This window comes from Dipodomys ordii, unplaced genomic scaffold (genome assembly GCF_000151885.1).
Source record: "Dipodomys ordii isolate 6190 unplaced genomic scaffold, Dord_2.0 Scaffold6, whole genome shotgun sequence".
In the NCBI taxonomy this organism is placed as follows: domain Eukaryota; kingdom Metazoa; phylum Chordata; class Mammalia; order Rodentia; family Heteromyidae; genus Dipodomys; species Dipodomys ordii.
In genome coordinates this window covers 17,362,575-17,381,778 of record NW_012267222.1, presented here as the reverse complement: position 1 = coordinate 17,381,778, position 19,204 = coordinate 17,362,575, and the positions used below count along the sequence as shown (strand labels likewise).

Sequence of the window (19,204 nt, the reverse complement as noted above, 5' to 3'; positions counted from 1 at the left end):
TGTCTACTTGTACTAGTGATTAAACGTGTGGCAGCTGAAGCCGGGCACTGGTGGCTCACGCCTGTAATTCTAGCTACTCGGGAGGCTGAGATCTGAAGATCACAGTTCAACGCCAGTCTGGACAGGAAAGTCCATTAACCACAGGAAAAAAAAGGGAAGTGGCACTGTGGCTCAAGTGGTAGAGCATTAGGCTTGAGCTGAAGAGCTCAACGACAGCACCCACACCTAGAGTTCAAGCCCTACAACTGACAAAAAAAAAAAAAAAAACTGGCAGCTGAATATAGGAAGGAAGGCTATTGGAGGGAGTAAGACTGAGCTCTGGATTCCTGCCTTGTTCTAAACCAAAGCCTATAACACAGCTGACCAGCACTACACACTAGAGCAAAGTCAGGGCATTTTCGAACCCACACACTGAGCCACTAACCCTGCTTTCTGCTATTCTCAGGAGTGCCTCAGTCCTGCATCTCCAAAAACCCAATTATCCCCCCCACATCTTCCCAGCTTGGTGATCCAAGCACTCTTTCATGCAGTGCTACAAGGCACACTCCTCTGGTCCTTATGCACTCCTTCCTCTCCCTACCTACACCTGTTTACACTCCTAATGAAGAGACTTCAGGTTGAAGGTGAGGAAAATGGATAGATGGTGGTAGGTAATACAAGGTACTGCTGACAGTCAATATACTATTGGCGGCTACACACAATCTGGTCTTTAGGACTTCTGTGGCCTTCCTTCCTGGGAGGTCACCTCAGGCCTGACCTCTCTGCCCTCAGACTTAACCTCAGGGCCATCCGTTATGCTGCCTCTTCCCTCTGCCTGGACTGTTCTCCCCTCAGTATCAGATGGTGAATCCCTTCACTCCAGGTTTTCACTAACAAATTGCCTTTCTAGAGGGACTTTTCCCAGCTACCCATCTCAAGGTTCCTGTGCACATTCTCTACTACCACATCCTTCGTAGCCAATCCCAGTATCCTTTCTTCCCATCTTTACAAATACCTGATCCTACATGTTTTACTTGTTACTGATTTATTGTCCATTTCCGTAGAATGTAAGCTTCAGGAGGACAGAGTTCTTTGTTAGATTTGCTTTCATCCTGGCCCCAGCAAACCACGACAACCATGGCCAATTAAAGACCAAGGTTAAGCAGTAAGGTCAAGTTCCTTATGGCCAGAGCCTTTAGCACTGCCCAAAGGGTCTCACCTGCTTTGTTCTGTTGGGATTTCTGGGCGTCGAGGATCCAGCAAGGCTTTCGGGAGGGAAAGAATTGCTCCAGAAGGCAGCCCAACTGCAGGGGGGGAAAAGTAAGTGTTCACACATATGCAGTCCCATTTAGAATGTTATTATATTCATATTACCAAAATACTATTACCACAGAAATTTAAAATACACTAAAGCCAAACAAACAGGGCTAGAAGCATAGCTCAGCAGTATAACACCTGCCTGGCAAGTGCAAGGCCCTGAGTTCAAACCATAGTCCTACCAAAAATAAATTCAAAAGGATCAATGAACTTGCCTTAAGAAGCTAAAAACTGTAATCCAGTAATATGCATAGGTGTGAATGGAACTCTCAGGACTATAGATGTTAGTTTTTCCATAGGTCAGATCATCCTAAACTACCGAAAATTCAGTTCTAGAAGCAAGCCATGGTTATCAAAGAGTGTGGAAGGTCATGGATCTCCTCATCCCTGTCCTTCCATCCAGTAACAACTCCCAGTAAGCATGGAAGAGCTGGTGTTCACTGCTGTGGCAGGTAATCTGGCAGGGCAGAGGATCAGGCAGTCTTAGACAGCACCAGTTTCAGTAATGGTGATCCAAGTCCACAAACTGCCAAGAGGGCTGGCTTCCTCTTAATTGACAATCAGATAGTAATACCTAGTGCTTGCCAAAGCTGAGAGTCACTAGACTGGACAGGATGAGATCACACCAGTTTCTATCCCAAGTCAGCACAAGTTATGTTGGGAATATCACAGGTAAATTTTCGAAACTACCAGGAAAGAGGATCACCAGAAATGAGGACTAAATGTAAAGTGAACATCTTTTTTTTTTTTTTTTGATCGGTCATGGGGCTTGAACTCTGGGCTTGGGTGCTGTCCCTGTGCTCTTCAGCTCAAGGCAAGCGCTCTACCACTTCAGCCACAGCACTTCTGGTTTTCTGGTGCTAATTGGAGATAAGAGTCTCATGGACTTTCCTGCCCAGGCTGGCTTTGAACCGTTATCCTCAGATCTTAGCCTCCAGAGTAGCTAGGATGACAGGGTGAGCCACTGGCACCTGGCTAAAGTGGACATCTTTATGGTAAACAAAACTAAAAAAAGCTTTGCCTGTGAAATAGAGCCTGGTCACCAACCTTCTTGTGCAGGTGGTCAAACAGCTCTATACAGTTCATCCCCTTCTGTCCCCCAGTCCAGAGGCCTCCCGATACTCACTGAGCAGGTGCCGGCTGGTGATGCCCCGCTCAGTGATGGTGGCTTCCATGGCACTGATGGAGGAGGGGAAGATGTAGGACTGCTGGAGGACCTGGGGCAGCTGGGGACGATCCAAGGAGCTGAAGGCAGTGGCATTGTACTGCTCGGTGCCCTCGTAGAGCTCCAGGGCAGTAAACTCATTGCGCCGAGCCTTGGTGTTCCAATATTGGTACTGCAGGGTGACAGGGAAGCAGCTGAGGCTTGGCCCCTGGATAAGCTGGTAAGGGGAAATACACTAGAGGGCACCTAACACATTTAGCTACAGGTCCCACAGTAAAAACAAATGCCAGGCATGGCTCTGAGCCAGACTGGAAGTGACTATTTTTATCCCTACTTCACTGGTCTCCTATCACTAGTTCAAAGTTGGACAGTGAGGAATAGGAAGAGCTGAGATCAAAACTAGATAGTCTGATTCCGAAGCACCAATACCCCTAACCAGAACTTTGGCTGCCATCCAGGGAAGTTGGGATCCTAAGGGAACACGAAGTAGCAAGGGGGTTTCTGGAAAGGATTTCAAATGCAGGGAGATATCATGAGCTGTCTCATGCTCCTGGTATAACTCCTTACCACCACCCAGTTCTCTGAATGCACGATATGAACAGGGCCTTTGGCTTTCCTCTGCACAGAGGAGTGGATGATGCGTCCCGTGACACCATCAATAAGGAAGATGCCGATGAATGTGCGCTCATGGTGAATATCCGTGCTCTCTGTCACCACAGCCAGCAGGTTGGGGTTCAGGCTCTGGGGAGGTAGGAAAAGCTCCTTTAGAATCAGGATGACACATCATCCGCTTGGCTATATTGTGAGCACACCAGCCTGGCAGAGGAACTAGTTAGCAGTAATCCTAGCTACTCAGTAGGCTGAGATCTGGGGATCATGGTTCAAAGCCAGCCCGGGCAGAAAAGTCCGTGAGACTCTTACCTCCAATTAACCACCAGAAAACTGGAAGTAGCACTGTGGCTCAAGTGGTAGAATGCTAGCCCTGAGCAAAAGAAGTTCAGGGACAGTGCCCATGCTCTGAGTTCAAGCCCCTGGACTGGCCAAAAAAAATCACACACACACACACACACACACACACACAATAACAACCATTAGGTAGTTTTACCATATGCCAAGCACTGGTGAACACAAGTATTTTACATAATCATCCCAAGAGCCTTAAGAAAAATGTATTATATCTGGGGCAGCAAGTATATAGCCCATTGGTAAAGTACTTCTGTGGCATGAGAAAGATCCTGAAGTCAATGCCCAGAATCAAACAAACACACACACACACACACACAAAATATTCTCACTTTACAGGCAATAAATTAAGGCTTTAAGGGATTAAATGGCTTTGTCCAAGACCATGTATGTACCAAGCTCCATGGCTGTGCTATACCTTATAGAGCACACTGCGGTCGCCCATCACCCGGCCCTGGGAATGGACATGCTCGCTGCTGCGTTTCCCCTTCACCTTGACGATCCGCTGTATTTCTGGAGGAATGGTCAGCTCCCAGCTCAGTTCAGTGGTAAGATCCTAGATCAGGACAAAAGTGCTTGTGAGCACAACAGATATACAGGCCTGAGACAGCTGTAGCTGACAAGTACTCCTGTTCAATCTCTGAGGCCTTTTTGCTGGAAGGAATAAGATCAGAAGATCAGACTCCTTGAAATATTCCTATAAAGATCTGACTTGGTGGCTCATGACTATAATCCTAGCTACTCAGGAGGCTGAGATCTGAGGATCATGGTTCAAAGCCAGCTGGGCAGGAAAATCCGTGAAAGTCTTATCTCCGATTAACCACCAGGAAACCAGAAGTGGTGCTATGGCTCAAGTGGTAGAGCACTCACCTTGAGCTGAAGAGCTCAGGGACAGAGTTGAAGCCCCCCAGGAAAAAAAAAAAAAAAGAATCTGGCCTATGAAGAAGTTTTAAACTCGTACTTTGATTAAGAAAAGTAGTAAAAGGCCAGACATAATAGGTCACCCCTCTGATCCCAAATGTATCTATCTATCTATGTCTTAAAAAAAATTTTTTTGTGGGCTAGGGTTTGCCTTAAGTAGTAGAGTTCCTGCCTAGGAAGGACAGGCCCCGAGTTTAAATCCCAACACACACATAAGCATACACAAAATATAAACAACCTCTCAAAACAAATCCACAACCCCCAAAAAACCCAGGAAAAGAACATAGAAACAACTTTTTTATTCGGTCTCCAATAATCCACTAAAAGACCAGAAGTGGAGCTATGGCTCAAGTGGTAGAAAGCATAAGAGATATAGGAGGATCATGGTCTGAAATCAGGCAAAAAGTAACAAAAACCTATCTTTAAAAAATAATTTTTTAATTTTTAAAAAACTAAAGCAAAAAGGGCTGGGAGCAGGGCGCCAGTGGCTCACGCCTATAATCCTAGCTATTCAGGAGGCTGAGATCTGAGGATCTCGGTTCAAAGCCAACCCCGGCAGGAACATCCGTGAGACATCTCCAATAAACCACTAGAAAACAGGAAGTGGCGCTGTGGCTCAAGAGGTAGAGCGCTTGCCTTGAGCTGAAGAGCACAGGGACAGTGCCCAAGCCCAGAGTTCAAGCTCCACGACTGACAAAAAAAAAAAAGGCTGGGAATGTGGTTCAAGTGGTATAGTACTTCCCTAGCAAGTGCAAAGACCTAAATTCAAACCCTAGTACCACAAAAAGAAAAAACAAAAGGCCAGTAAGAAAGATTTTTTCCAAGGAAATGTTACCATTGATTAAGGTCCAGTGGTAACTGGCTAAGTTGGTAGGAGCCTGACGCATCTGCTGTGTGGCTCTGTAGAGGAAAACAGTACACACTGTTCAGCACATAATTCTTCGTCCACAATATGGAGTGCTACAGCCCTGTGAGGCTATGGGCTCATGCCTAGGAGGGTGCTCCTGCTCTCCTGATCTCACTGCCATGAACAGGGTGTGCTCTAGCCAGCAAGGCGTAACAAATATTCTGTAGAGTTCTCTCAACATTTTACTTCAAAAAATGGGTTTCTGAGCTGGGTATAATCCTAGCTACTGAGGAAACTGAGATCTGAGGGTCATGGTTCCAAGCAAGGCCAGGCAAGTACATGAAACTACTATCTCCAATTAACCACTAAAAGGCCAGAAGTGGAGCTATGGCTCAAGTGGTAGAGTACTATCCTTGAACAAAAGAGCTCAGTTTCAAGCCCCAGGTCCAGCACCAAAAAAAAAAAAAAAAAAAGTTGTTTCTATGTTCTTTTCCTGGGTTTTTGGGGGGTTGTGGATTTGTTTTGGGAGGTTGTTTATATTTTATGTATGCGTATGTGTGTGTTGGGTTTTAAACTCAGGGCCTGTCCTTCCTAGGCAGGAACTCTACTACTTAAAGCAAACCCTAGCCCACAAAAAAAAATTTTTAAGACATATAGATAAACACATATAGCTGTTACTACTGTATTATAAATGCTCAGAAAGGCCATGGCCCGGACCCAACAAATGGTAGCAGGGGAACAGCTAGGATGGGGCTGGAAAGGTAACTTACAATTTGCTTGAGGACCTCTGATTCAAAAAAAAAAGTATTGACATCCTGCATTTTAATAAAAATGTTATTAGTAGCCAGATGCAGGTGGCTCATGCCTGTAACCCAAGCTACTCAAGAGGCTGAGACGAATTGGTGCAAAGCCAGCCCAGGCAGGAAAGTCTATGAGACTCATCTCCAATTAACCACAAAGGGGTAGAAGTGGAGTGGTATATCAACTGGTAGAGTGCTAGCCTTAGGCAAAAAAGGGCTCAAGCTCTAGAAGTGTTACCAAAAAGGGGAAAAAAAATGATTAGTAACAAATAAAACAGACTTGGTAGCAAACAGCACTTACAGAGGCAAGAGGATCTGGAGTTCAAGGTCAACCTAGACTACTCAGGGAGACCCTTTTTCAGTAAACCCACAACAAATAAAAACCAAATAAACGCCGGATGCCGGTAGCTCACACCTGTAATCCTAGCTACTCAGGAGGCTGAGATCTGAGGATCGAGGTTCAAAGCCATCCCGGGCAGGAAAGTCCATGAGACTCTTATCTCCAATAAACCATTAGAAAACCAGAATGTGGTGCTGTGGCTCAAGCAGTAGAGCACTGGTCTTGAGCTCAAAAGCCCAGAGTTCAAGCCCCATGACCAAAAGAAAAACAAATAAACCTTGTTTGCCTCAACCTTCTTTGAAAAGTTAGAAACTCATTAAAGCATCTCTAGAGAGTAAGGTCATCAAGGGAGGAGAAAGGCAGTAATTTGCTTGGAGGTCAAACTCTTTTTTATTTTTTTTTTGGTTGGTCGTGGGGCTTGAACTCTGGGCTTGGGCACTGTCCCTGCACTCTTCAGCTCAAGGCAAGCACTCTACCCCCTTGAGCCACAGCACCACTTCCGGTTTTCTAGTGTTTTATTGGAGATAAGAGTCTCATGGACTTTCCTGCCCGGGCTGGCTTTGAACTGCAATCCTCAGATCTCAGCCTCCAGAATAAGCTAGGATTACAGGCGTGAGCCACTGGCACCCAGCTTGGAGGTCAAACTCTTAAGCTCAGCCCTGGCTTATACATCCATGAAAAGCTCATTTGTCTCCTTTGTTTATGGCTGGCTTGTAACATCCTTAGGACTCCACTGATTCAGGAAACATACATCCACTTCATTCCCTCTGGCTCCAAAGAACCATCCTTTTTATGAACTTGGAAGAATTTTTCATCACACACAAGGCTAAGGAATGTTTTTTCTGGATATAGTGGAACATGTCTCTCATGATATATAGCAAGACCATAGTTTGGAAAAAAAAAAGAGGGCTGGGAAGATGGCTTAGTGGTAGAGTGCTTGCCTCGCATACATGAAGCCCTGGGTTCAATTCCTCAGGACCACATAAACAGAAAAAGCCGAAAGTGGCACTGTTGCTCAAATGGTAGAGTACCAGCCTTCTGCAAAAAAGCTAAGTGAGAGTGCCCATGCCCTAAGTTCAAGCCCCAGTACAGGTACAAAAAAAAAAAAAAAGTAATAAAACTGGACTACACACCAGGCAGCTGGGTTCAAAATCTCAAACACTGTGTGAGTTCTACAGGCTTCACAGGACAGTAGCAGAAGGCTTCCTGGTAAGCATATACCCATTCTATACAGCCCTGCTAACAAGGCTATAAGGCCTCTTGTAACCTTGACAGCCAATGTGTATCAATGTCTGCACAAAGGTTCAGATACGTCAGAAACAGAAAAGTGATCCCATTTATAGAACTGAAACCCAAAGCACATGTTGTAGCAAGCTGGCCAGTATCACCTTTGTATAAACTCACAATCACTACTCAGTCACTATTCATAGCTCTCATCCTCCAAATGGAGAAACACAGCCTGCAGTATAGAAAGAGATTGTGGAAAAAGGTGGACAAGGGCAGAGACATGGCCTACAGTGCACTGCTCGATCAGTGGCATCTGGAGCCATCTCTGCCCACAGCAGCTTCCCCACCAGCGTGAACAACTGACTCTGAAGTAGACACAGACTGTGCTGGTCAAAGTGTATCACTAGAGGAGTGGCCTGACTGGCCTCTTAAGTCAAATCATGGGGAAAGACTAGAAGCCCTCACAAAGAGTCATTCTGAAGCACTGCTTCCTTACCTTTCGAAGCCGATATCCACTGAGCCGTCCCTGCTCTGAATCCACCAAATAGAAGAAGATGGAAGGAGCCAGCTCATGTAGCTGCCGTAAGACATTGCGAGTGGCTGGGAACGCTGTGACCTTGAAAAACCCAAATGGCCCATAAAAAACATTAAAGGAGAATTCAAGAATCTCAGGCTTCATTTCCCACCACCAGTTACTGCTTCTCCATCAAAGAGATCCTGAAGCATAAAGCAGCAATCTTTTTTGTTTCTTCACTCACTGGGCTTGAACTCAGGGCCTGAGCCACTGTCCCTGAGCTTTTTTTGTTCAAGGCTAGTGCTCAAACACTTTGAGCCACAGGTCCACTTCTGGTATTCTGGTAGTTAATTGGAGATAAGAGTCTCACAGACGTTCCTGCCCGGGCTGGCTTTGAACTGCAATTCTCAGATCTCAGCCTCATGAGTAGCTAGGACTACAGGCATGAGCCACCAGTGCCCAGCTTTAAAGCAGAAATCTTAATGGAACCAGAGTCTAATGAACTCTGTCTAGGATTTAAATTTCACTAGGGCAGGAATTGCAGCCTTGTCTCTGAGAGGATGCCCTGAAGCTAACATGCATTTACTATAGAGCACTCCATCTCTAACCCCCACCCCACACCCAGCTGCACTTGGATGCCTCCATAATGCTGAAGACAGTACCTTGTACTCATCATCTATCAACAGCAACACCTTGGCATAGTCTTGGTCCATGACTGGGAGAAGCAGGGACTGCAAGATGGGGCGCTTCAACACTGGGGGGGCCACCTGGCTCCACTTGCCAAAAATAGGATTGAAGACGTACAGAGAACTCATTCCTGTTTCCTAAAATGGGTGGCAAACTGTCAGACTCTAACATGGGAGGAATGCAAGTTGTACAGGTAAACCTGGTATGCTAAGAGTTCAGCTCAATTTTGAGAATTCCCTAACGTTTGCCCTCTTTGTAGAAAATAAGTTCTAAAGGAAAGAACTTATTTGGATGATCCCCTAGGCAAACGTGCAAAGAAAAAATGTCAAATCGTCTCCATCCTAAGCCATCAAGAACTAAACATGTTGGAGCTGGGAAGGTGGCTCAGTGGTAGAACGCTTGCCTTGCATGCCTGAGGCCCTGGGCTCAATTCCTCAGCACCACATAAGCAAAAAGAAAAAAAGCCGGAAGTGGTGCTGTGGCTCAAGTGGTAGAGCACTAGCCTTGAGCTGAAGAGCTGAGGGACAGTGCCCAGGCCCAGAGTTCAGGCCCCACAACTAGACCCAAAAAAAAAAAAAAAAAGAACTAAACATACTACAGGACTGATCAAAAGGTCAAAAACTGGGCTAGGTGTTCAGCTTAGTAGCAGAGAGCCTAAAAAGTCATGTACCAATTGCCAGCTGCCAAATTCCCCAGTCATAAAACTGTCAGAATGGATCCAGAAAAGTCCATTCTACTTTAGAGAGAAAGACATACCAAATTCTTTGTGTCATGCTCTCCCTTTACAGGGACACAAGCAAACACTCAGCCTTTGAACCATTTTCTAGTCAATTCCACATCAGAGCTGGATAGTTCCTCCACCCAGGCAAAAAAGTAGCAAGAACAAGAATCCTAACCCCTGAATAATTTTTTCTTGGACTCAGATTCACAAAGGACTAGAAGAAATTTAAATTTCAAAACACTAGAAGAGCCCCGCCCCTTGGGCTCACCTTGTCCTTTACCAGCAGGGTGCACTGAGGGGGGTGGGGGAAATGGGCAGTCGTTCTCTGGACCATCAGCTTAAAGGAGGAGTCTGGCTTCACACTAGGCAGATACTGTTTCCACAGAATAGTGCCAGAGCTGCTCTCAATGCCAAAAAGCTGCAAGATAAACACATGCCTGGCTCACAACTAGAAAGAAACCAAAGGACTGATTCTATCCTTGCAAACTGGAAGCAGCACTATCCCCTACCTAACAAAGCATTTTGTTTCCCAACCCCTGAACTCTACAATATTGGCACCTGGGCTCACTCCCTCACCTTGCCTGAGGCTGTCACCATCACCATCATCTTCTGCAGGTTGAACTCATCTCTGGCCAAAGTGTCAATGTTGATCTCATTTTTGATCTGACTTCGGGGCTTCCGAGCATCATAGAACATTTTCCAGAGGTGGGAGGTCCATGCCTGCAGCAGGATGAGCTGAGACGAGAGGCGTTTCAGGAACATCCCCAACAAACCATCTAGTGTCAGAGAAAGGCAACATACTACATGTCAGACCAGAGGTCCAGCAAAGTGTGTACTTTTCCTAGAGAGAGACCTCACCCTCTCCTGCAGAGCCTTCAAGCCACTTGCACTCCAGCCTAAAAGCCCATCTATGTCTGATACCCGTAGTCTCACCCTCAGGTTCAGCCATGCACAAGCTTGTTCCAAAACCACCTTACCTTGCTTGCTCTTAGGACTTGATATGCCTGGAAACTTACAATAAGGAACTAGTGGGTTAAGGACCAGTCATGCAGGATACAGCCAGGCTGTGAATGTCTCAACCACAGCCTGCATCCAGGTCGGCTAGGGGAAGGTGTAGGGGTGCCAACAAAGCCAGAGAAGTGCAAATGTAGGGGCACAAGGTGCAGGTGTATGGATCAGGAACAGTGCTTCCATTTCCCACTGCTGCATTCCTAAAGGCCCACAGGCCTTCCTGTGGCCCATTTCAAGGGCCATCACTCCCTCTCTCTCCCTGACTCTATCCCGGAGGCCACCATTCTTCCCATCTCTGCTACCAGAGCAGAAATTGGTCACAGGTACTAAGTAACATGGTAAACATCAGAGTCTTGAAGTCTGGAAGGCCTGGATTAAAATTCAGCTCCATGGTACATGTCTGTCACTTTTGCTACTCAGAAGGCTGAGATCTGAGGATCATAGTTCAAAGCTAGCCCAAGCAGGAGAGTCTGTGAGATGCCACAGGTAGAGCGCTAGCTTTGAGCAAAAATGCTCAGGGACAGTATCCAAGCCCTCAGTTCAAGCCCCAGAACCAGTACCAAAAAAAAAATCAGCTCCAGTCTCCACAACCATGTGATTTGGGAAAATGTACTTAATTTTTGTGCTTTGACTCTTCATTTACAAAATGCTCTATAGCCCAGAAGTTGGTGCAAAAATTAAATCATATGACGTACATATGATTTACAGTTTAGCACAGTGCCAGTACACAGGAAATGCTCACTAAAGCAGTGCCTTCGCTCATCTGTTTTCCATCCACCTCAGCTCAAGGAAGGGAAGTGAGGGGCAGAAGGGACAGGGCACAAGCAGAACAGTCTCCACATACATTTGTACCTCACTGCTGCAAATCACAATAAACAAACAACCAAAAGCGAGCTATGTGGGCAGGCAACAAGCAACAAAGCAGCAAAGAGCAGGATTTACCTTGAATTGCTGGATCCGGGCAGCAGAAACAAATAGTAAAGTCAAATTAATCCTCAGCTTAAGAAAAAGTGTGCCGCCCAGTGGGGTGCCTTGCCCAGAGTAGGCCCTCAACAGCTTATATAGGCTAGGGAGCTGGATGAATGACTTGGGGGGGGGGGAGAGGTGGATGAGGGGAGCTGACAGGAAATGGCGTGAATCAAGTACACAGGGCTAGGTACTGGGCTATCTCTACAATAAAAAGAACCATTTATGTTCTCTAGGTACGTGGGGACAATGTATAGACAGTACCTAACATGGTATGACATTTTTTTTTGGGGGGGGGGAGGTCCAGTCGTGGGGCCTGAACTCTGGGCCTGGGCGCTGTCCCTCAGCTCTTCAGCTCAAGGCTAGCACTCTATCACCTGAGCCACAGTGCCACTTCCGGCTTTTTTCTTTTTGCTTATGTGGTGCTGAGGAATCGAACCCAGGGCCTCAGGCATGCAAGGCAAGCACTCTACCACTGAGCCATCTTCCCAGCCCAATAACATGGTATGACATTTTAAGTATTAAGTACTCAGGCAATGACAGTTACTGTTATACTAAGTGAAGGGTTTTTTTTTCTCTTTTTGTCAGTCATGGGGCTTGAACTCAGGGCCTGGGTACTGTCCCTAAAGCTTTTTCAGACAAGGCTAGTGTTCTATCACTTTGAGCCACAGGAGCTCTACCACTGTGAGCCACTTCCAGTTTTCTGGTGGCTAGTTGGGAGATAAGAGTCTCATGGACTTTCCTGCCTGGGCTGGCTTTGAACTGTGACCCTCAGATCTCAGCCTTCTGAGTAGCTAGGATTACAGGTGTGAGCCACCAATGCCCAGCAAGACAGTGTTTTTCATGTTGATGGTGGTGGTGGTGGTTATGGGGCTTAAACTCAGAGCCTGGGCACTGTCTCTGAGCTTTTCTGTTTAAGGCTCTAACACTTTGAGCCACAGCACCACTTCCCTAAGTGAAGATTTTTGTGCCTCCAGACCTCCCCATGGAGGGTCTTTCACGAAAAGACTGGATGTACACACCAAAGGGCTACAAACATGCTAGAGCTCCTCTGAAACATCAGGATGAGCCCAGCAAGCTAGGGATACCATGAGATCCAACCAGCCAACCCAGCCCCACAGCCACTCTGCTGCCCCACCCCTTTGGTTCATACCTGCCTTCTTGCCAAATTCTCCTTCCAGCTCAGCCTGTGCCCCAGTCAGGGGCAGGTCCACCATCTCCAGGCACACCACTTCAGCCAAGGACTCCTCACGGCTCCACAGCACCACCTTCCCTGCTATAGAAAACAGTTTACAAGAACTTGGCCTACCTCCCTGACCCTCTGGAGACTCTTCTAGGTGGCTGGTATAAAAACAGAAACAGTAGGGCTGGGAAGGTGGCTCCGTGGTAGAGAGCTTGCCTTGCATGCCTGAGGCTCTGGGTTCGATTACTCAGCACCACATAAGCAAAAAAGAAAAAAGCCGGAAGTGGCGCTGTGGCTCCAGTAGTAGAGCGCTAGCCTTCAACTGAAGAGCTGCGGGACAGCGTCCAGGCCCAGAGTTCAGGCCCCACGACCGGACCCAAAAAATAAAAAAAATAAAAAAACAGAAACAGCAGACAGAGTGAGGCACTGGAATGAAGGTGTCAAGTGAGGAAGGTTCTAAACCCACCCTGGAACACTAAGGAATTATTGAACAGCAGGATAGGTGGCCTTGGGGAAAATGCTCAGGGCACACTCCACATGATCCATGACCAGGAACCAGCCTGCCAGAACTCCTGGGCAGGCTGGCCGCAGAGGGCTGGCTAAGGTATACTCACCCAGCTGCTGCAGGAAAAGTAGCAGGTGGTCCTGCGTCTGCACCAGAGCACGGTAGCCCACTGAGTCATCCTTCTTTAAGAACACCTGGATGTACAGCTGGAAGCCAAGCAGTCAGTGAGAATCCAGATGCCTCTGGGCATGCAACATCCCAAGAAGCAAATGTCAGGAGAGGCCTGAGGTCCAGGCCCTGTACTGATGTTTAATCAATACAGCTATCACTTTAAAATCCAAGGAGTCGCTGGGCGCTGGTGGCTCACGCCTATAATCCTAGCTACTCAGGAGGCTGAGATCTGAGGATCTCGGTTCAAAACCAGCCCGGGCAGGGGCTGGGAAGGTAGCTCAGCGGTAGAGTGCATGCCTTGCAAGCATGAGGCCCTGGGTTCGATTCCTCAGTACCACATAAAACAGAAAAAGCCGGAAGTGGCGCTGTGGCTCCAGTGGTAGAGCGCTAGCCTTGAGCTGAAGAGCTGAGGGACAGCGCCCAGACCCAGAGTTCAGGCCCCATGACCAGCAAAAAAAAAAACAAAACAAAACAAAACAAAGCCTGCCCGGGCAGGAGAGACCATGAGACTCCTATCTCCAATAAACCACCAGAAAACCGGAAGTGGCACTGTAGCTCAAGTGGTAGACTGCTCACCTTGAGCTGGAGAGCTGAGGGACAGTGCCCAGGCCCAGAGTTCAAGCCCCACGACCAACCAAAAACAAAACAAAACAAAAAATAAAATAAAATAAAACCCAAGGAGTCGGGGCTGGGAAGGTGGCTCAGTGGTAGAGCGCTTGCCTTGCATGCCTGAGGCCCTGGGTTCGATTCCTCAGCACCACATAAGCAAAAAGAAAAAAGCCAGAAGTGGCACTGTGGCTCAAGTCGTAGAGCGCTAACCTTGAGCTGAAGAGCTGAGAGACCGCACCCAGGCCCAGAGTTCAAGCCCCACAACCGGACCCAAAAAAATAAATAAAATAAAACCCAAGGAGTAAGCAAAGCAATGGTTCTGGGCCCTTGCACTGTCCATGGACTTGAGTGTATGACATCATTTGCCCGTGCCCAGGTCATAGCTCACAGAGTAGAAGGCCAGGACTGGACTTCCTATTTCAGAGATGAATAAGCCATAGCCAAGAAGTGGAGGAACACAGCTCCGTGTCCCACAGGACACTAGGAAATATGACAAGTGCAGCTAGGGTTTCAGACAGTCTGAATGCCTGCAACACATCTTACCAGGTATGCAGCTCTAGTCAGGGTATTGAATACTACTAGGCCATACTTTCATCTGTAAACCAGGTCAGTAATAACCACTACTGAGACAGTTGTGACAATATCACACAAGCTGAAGGCTGAGCAGTGGCAGCAGGGCATAATGCCTGCTGTTGCTCTTACTGATGACAAGTCTGTGGCTTAGGAAGAACAAGCACCCACATCTACATGCAGTCCATGGCTGCAGCCTGGACTGACAAGCATGCAGGATGAAGTCTAAAGCAGAGGTTCTGACTCACCTTCTCAGGTCGGGTACCATTCTGCTCCAGGCCAAAGGAAATTGCAGTGTCCAGGAGCCGCCGACCTGTCTCCACTAAGTAGAGGTTAATAGTATAGGTCTGGTTGAAGCACATCAATGAGTCCTAGGGGTACAAACAGGATGGATCAATTCAAAAGATTTCCCTTGGGCTGGGAATGTGGCTTAGTGGTAGGGTACTTGCCTAGCATGTATGAAGCCCTGAGTTTGTTCCTCAGTACCAAATAAATAGAAAAAGACGGAAGTGGCACTGTGATTCAAATGATAAGAGTGCTAGCCTTGAGCAAAAGCACAGGCGTAGTGCCCAGGTCTGAGTTCAAGCCCCAGGACTGAGAGAAAAAAAAAAAAAGAATCTCCCTCACCAGCTAGACTCAAATGATAGAGCAACAGTCTTGAATGCAAGTCCTCGAGTTCATGCCCTAGTATCAACACCAAAATAAAAAGTCCAAGGAGGAAAAATATCCTATAGGAGAATTCAGACAAGCCAGGAGCTGGTGGTTCACACTATAATCTTAGCCACTCAAGAGGATGAGATCTGAGGATCACAGTTTGAAGCCAGCCCAGGCACAAAAGTCCCCATGAGACTGTTATTGCCAATTAACCACTCAAAAACCAGAAATGGCACTTGTGGCTTAAAGTCCTAGAGTGCTAGCCTTGAGCAAAAAGAGTTCAGAGACAGTGTCCAGTTCAAGCCCCATTACTGACAAAAAAAAGAATTCAGATTGGGGTTGGAGGCATGGCTCAGGTAGGAGAGCACCAGCCAATGCACAAAAGAACAAACTCAAAAGTCCCAATCTTGGACAAAAAAAAACTCAGACTAGAGGGGAAATGCATGCAATGAAAAGTAAGAATCAAAGAAAAACTAAATCCTAAGCTGGGCATCAGTGACTCATGCCTGTAATCCTAGCTACTCAGGAGGCTGAGATCTGAGGATCATGGTTCAAAGCCAGCCTGGCCAGGAAAGTCCATGAAGCTCTTTTTTTTTTTTGTCGGTAGTAGGACTTGAACTCGGGGCTTGGGCGCTGTCCTTGCACTCTTCAGCTTAAGGCAAGTGCTCTACCGCTTGAGCCACAGCACTACTTCCAATTTTCTAGTGGTTTATTGGAGATAAGAGTCTCACGGACTTTCCTGTCCCAGGTGGCTTTGAACCATGACTCTCAGATCTCAGCCTCCTAAGTAGCTAGGATTATAGGCATGAGCCACCAGCGTGCAGCCCATGAAACTCTTATCTTTAATAAACCACCAAAAAAACGGGAAGTGGCACTGTGGCTCAAGTGGTAGAACACTAGCCTTGGGCTGAAGAGCTGAGGGAGTGTGCCCAGGCCCAGAGCTCAAGTCCCACGACCGACCAAAAAAACAAAAAGAAAACTAAAGCAGAAAAAAAAATCCTAAAGCAGAAAAGAAGTACCTGGTAAATAAACAACTACTATAAAAAAAAAAAAGAGGTTTTAGGAGGGAAGGAATGATAGAGGAAAAATAAAGGAGGAGATAACAGTGCTCGATAGGAAATGTATTCATTACCTTGCTCATGTAACTGTAAACCCTCTGTACAGTATTTCTACAATAAAAAAGTACAAAAAAAGAGAGATTCCTAGTAAATAAACAACTACTGTACTTATCTTAGAAGGAAGCTGGAAGGTACAGTCTAGCAGAGACTTTCCAAAGAGAGGTATGACTGTGACCAAGAACAAGCAGAGAAAACCCACAGCAAAGCCACAACTCTAGCCAGGGTCCTACACTGCCACCTCGTGGCACAACACAAAAGACTACTCAGCTCTACCAGGCCTTGGCTCCTGAGAGAAATCCAGAAATTGAGGCCCAAAGGAGAAAAAGGTTAGGAACAAATGCCAGAGATTCTACCTCATCACCAACCATGAAAAAGGACCAAAGCAAACACCATTCAATTTACAGAAAGCAGAGCTTACATGAAGCTGGGAATTTGAGGAGACCTACTAGTCTCAGCACTCCTAACTTCCTCAGTGGCCCCAGACTTGTCACGCTGCCCAATGTCACCCTACCTGTGCACTGGACTTCTCTGAAAAGCTTGCCCTTGAGCCATCTTCAGAATTGCTTGGTTTCTATTAGAGGAAAAAGGAGGAAATTCAGCCAGGGTCATTTCCAGTCACCAAAACAAAGCTTTTATTTTCAGCACTAGCGAAAAGCAAACCTCACGTCTCATCCCTACCCATAAGCCCATGCACCCCTTAACAGTTCCAGGAGAAAGTGAAATGGTCCTATCACCCAGGCCTAGAAGGGGGTGTGTAGAGGGGAAGTAAGAAGTCACCTTTCAGCAGCCTCCCCCTCCTGCATTAAACCTGACCAGACTCCTGACTGCCAGGGATCCCAGCAGACACAAGGAGAGGAAGTCCATGTCCTGATGGTTACTTTTGGTACTCACTGCCTCATTCCGACAGGTCATGACTGCGGCCACTGTCTTCTCCCCTGTGGTGGCAAAGCTCACAAGAGCAGTCTAGGGAAAAAGCAAGGTGTCAGTTCCCAATGGGGCTGTCCTAACCAGCAGCCTTCCAGAGGATTACTTCTAGTCGGGGAAGGCCCTGACCTACATGTTCAAAGCAGTCCCAACGTTGAGTAACTCAGAGCAAAGGGAGGCCCCAGGTGCATCTAACAGAACTCTTCCCTCCCTCCAGCCCAGGCACAGGTCACCTCAACTCCAGACTGTGCCGCTATCTATAGAGAGGCTCTGACTGTCATCTCTACCTTTCCACAGTAAGGCAACACTTACTAAAGATCCTGTGTACTCCCTTTCCTACTCTCCAGCTACTCCTTTCCAACCCCTTGCAGAATGGTGTTATAGGTCTTGGGCCTAAAAGCAAACAGTGCCTCCTAGCAACTTTGTCTTCATTACACCCACCTGCACCCCAGCCATCGAGGTGCCTGTGGTTACCTGGGGAAAGTTTTTGAGCAGACTCAGAGCTCCGTGGTGGTAATGCAGCAAAGCATAGTGGCTTGGGGACACTTGCAGAAAGAACTGGGCCCGAGAAGGTTCCACTGGGTTGGGTTGGGTGGGGAGGACCCGGGGTTGGAATCCATTCCCAAATTCTAAGTTGAGAGACTGAGGGAGACAAGAAAAGGAGGATCAGGGAGAGAAGCCAATCAGCTGCTGTCCCACCCAGCGGATCCTCTGCCCCACTCTGCCAGTGGACATACCTAACCATTTCCTTACACCAGATCACCCAGAGGCCTGAACTTCTCCCCATGGCTGCCCAGCTCAAAAAGGAAGCAGCAAAACTACCCAGAAATACACCACCCCCCAAGGAATCCTGTCACCTCTGCTAAGTCCCCAGACAATGCCTAGGGCAGGTGAGGCCTCTCACCTGCAAGGAGATCTGTCGAAGTTCCCACTCTGTCTCCAGGGCTAGAGTTTGGAGGGAACGAGAGCTCAAGTCAGGACACACCAGGACAGCCTCATCCACCACACCACAGGCTCCGGTGAGATGCTGCAGCCACGGGGTTGAAACTCTGACCTGAATACAAGACATGGAGGATCCTTATTGTCCTCTCAGTGCATCAGCAAGATCACTGCTGGCACCCCACAGAGGATCCTGAGCTCAAAGGCTCTGTGGAACGGGTCCCAAAGGAGTTTTTTCGCTCCCACTGCCTGCCACCAGCCCCTCAAGAGCCTCCACAGATGAACCATCAGAATTTTCTGGAAATGTATGCTGACAACCTGATACTTTAGATAAGTGTTTTTCTACTACATTTGCCACATGCAGTTTCCTGTCACTGTCTTACAGCATTATCTTAGAAGAAACTTAACAGGCAGTGACTAGAGCTGGGTATGTTTACTTTTATTTATTTTTTGCCAGTCCTGGGGCTTGAACTTAGGGCCTGGGTACTGTCCATGAGCTAAGTCTTTAGTTCAAGGCTAGCGTTCTACCACTTGAACCACAGTGCCATTTCCAACTTTTTCTGTTTACATGGTACTGAGGAATGGAACCCAGGGCTTCATGCATGCTAAGCAAGCACTCTACCACTAAGCCACATGCTCAGCCCAAGCTGGGTACTTTCAGCCACCTCAGAAAAGCCCCAAGTGCAAACACAAGTACTTTATAAACACATGCAGATGAGGACATGACAGCAGCAAGTGATCTGAATCACAGACCATGAATGCCTTTGCATCTGCCCAGCCAAGTCCCCTGGTCCCCAGTACAAAGAAGGCTCCATCAAATCCACTCTCCACTCCCAAGGCACCATATGTCCTCCATACCTGCTGAACAATCTCTCCGTCTTCCACGTTAAACTTGACAATGTTCACATGGCTGAAGGGAACAACGCCGAGGGCCCACACCACCCCAGAGCCATAAGAATACACCATCTGGTAGTGGATGCTGTCACTAAGAGAGACAGGAGACAGCGTGACAATAGTGTTAGCTCTTAGACAGGAGCATCCCCAGGGATCTTCCGAAGTCAGGCTGCCAGTGT

At 47.3% G+C, this 19,204-nt stretch overlaps 1 protein-coding gene across 4 annotated transcripts in view; it reads right to left on the bottom strand.

The window, feature by feature from the left end:
- Nucleotides 1-19,204, bottom strand: part of Emc1 (ER membrane protein complex subunit 1) — a 42,123-nt gene that overhangs the window by 17,221 nt on the left and 5,698 nt on the right. For 2 of the 4 annotated variants that reach the window (XR_001175706.1, XM_013033421.1), the window contains exons 6-22: nucleotides 18,990-19,116; nucleotides 18,097-18,246; nucleotides 17,667-17,834; nucleotides 17,160-17,231; nucleotides 16,780-16,839; nucleotides 14,745-14,867; nucleotides 13,256-13,352; nucleotides 12,612-12,734; nucleotides 11,435-11,443; nucleotides 10,058-10,257; nucleotides 9,750-9,899; nucleotides 8,736-8,897; nucleotides 8,056-8,175; nucleotides 3,843-3,980; nucleotides 3,029-3,202; nucleotides 2,423-2,633; nucleotides 1,199-1,283 (exon numbers count right to left, since the gene is read on the bottom strand). Coding sequence is in view for 3 of the 4 variants with exons in the window: in XM_013033421.1 (XP_012888875.1) it covers nucleotides 1,199-1,283; nucleotides 2,423-2,633; nucleotides 3,029-3,202; nucleotides 3,843-3,980; nucleotides 8,056-8,175; nucleotides 8,736-8,897; nucleotides 9,750-9,899; nucleotides 10,058-10,257; nucleotides 11,435-11,443; nucleotides 12,612-12,734; nucleotides 13,256-13,352; nucleotides 14,745-14,867; nucleotides 16,780-16,839; nucleotides 17,160-17,231; nucleotides 17,667-17,834; nucleotides 18,097-18,246; nucleotides 18,990-19,116 (2,169 nt within the window). In the remaining variant the exon portion in view is untranslated. The remainder of the gene's footprint in view (nucleotides 1-1,198; nucleotides 1,284-2,422; nucleotides 2,634-3,028; nucleotides 3,203-3,842; nucleotides 3,981-8,055; nucleotides 8,176-8,735; nucleotides 8,898-9,749; nucleotides 9,900-10,057; nucleotides 10,258-11,434; nucleotides 11,444-12,611; nucleotides 12,735-13,255; nucleotides 13,353-14,744; nucleotides 14,868-16,779; nucleotides 16,840-17,159; nucleotides 17,232-17,666; nucleotides 17,835-18,096; nucleotides 18,247-18,989; nucleotides 19,117-19,204) is intronic. The other 2 variants (XM_013033414.1, XM_013033407.1) reach the window with 2 other exon arrangements.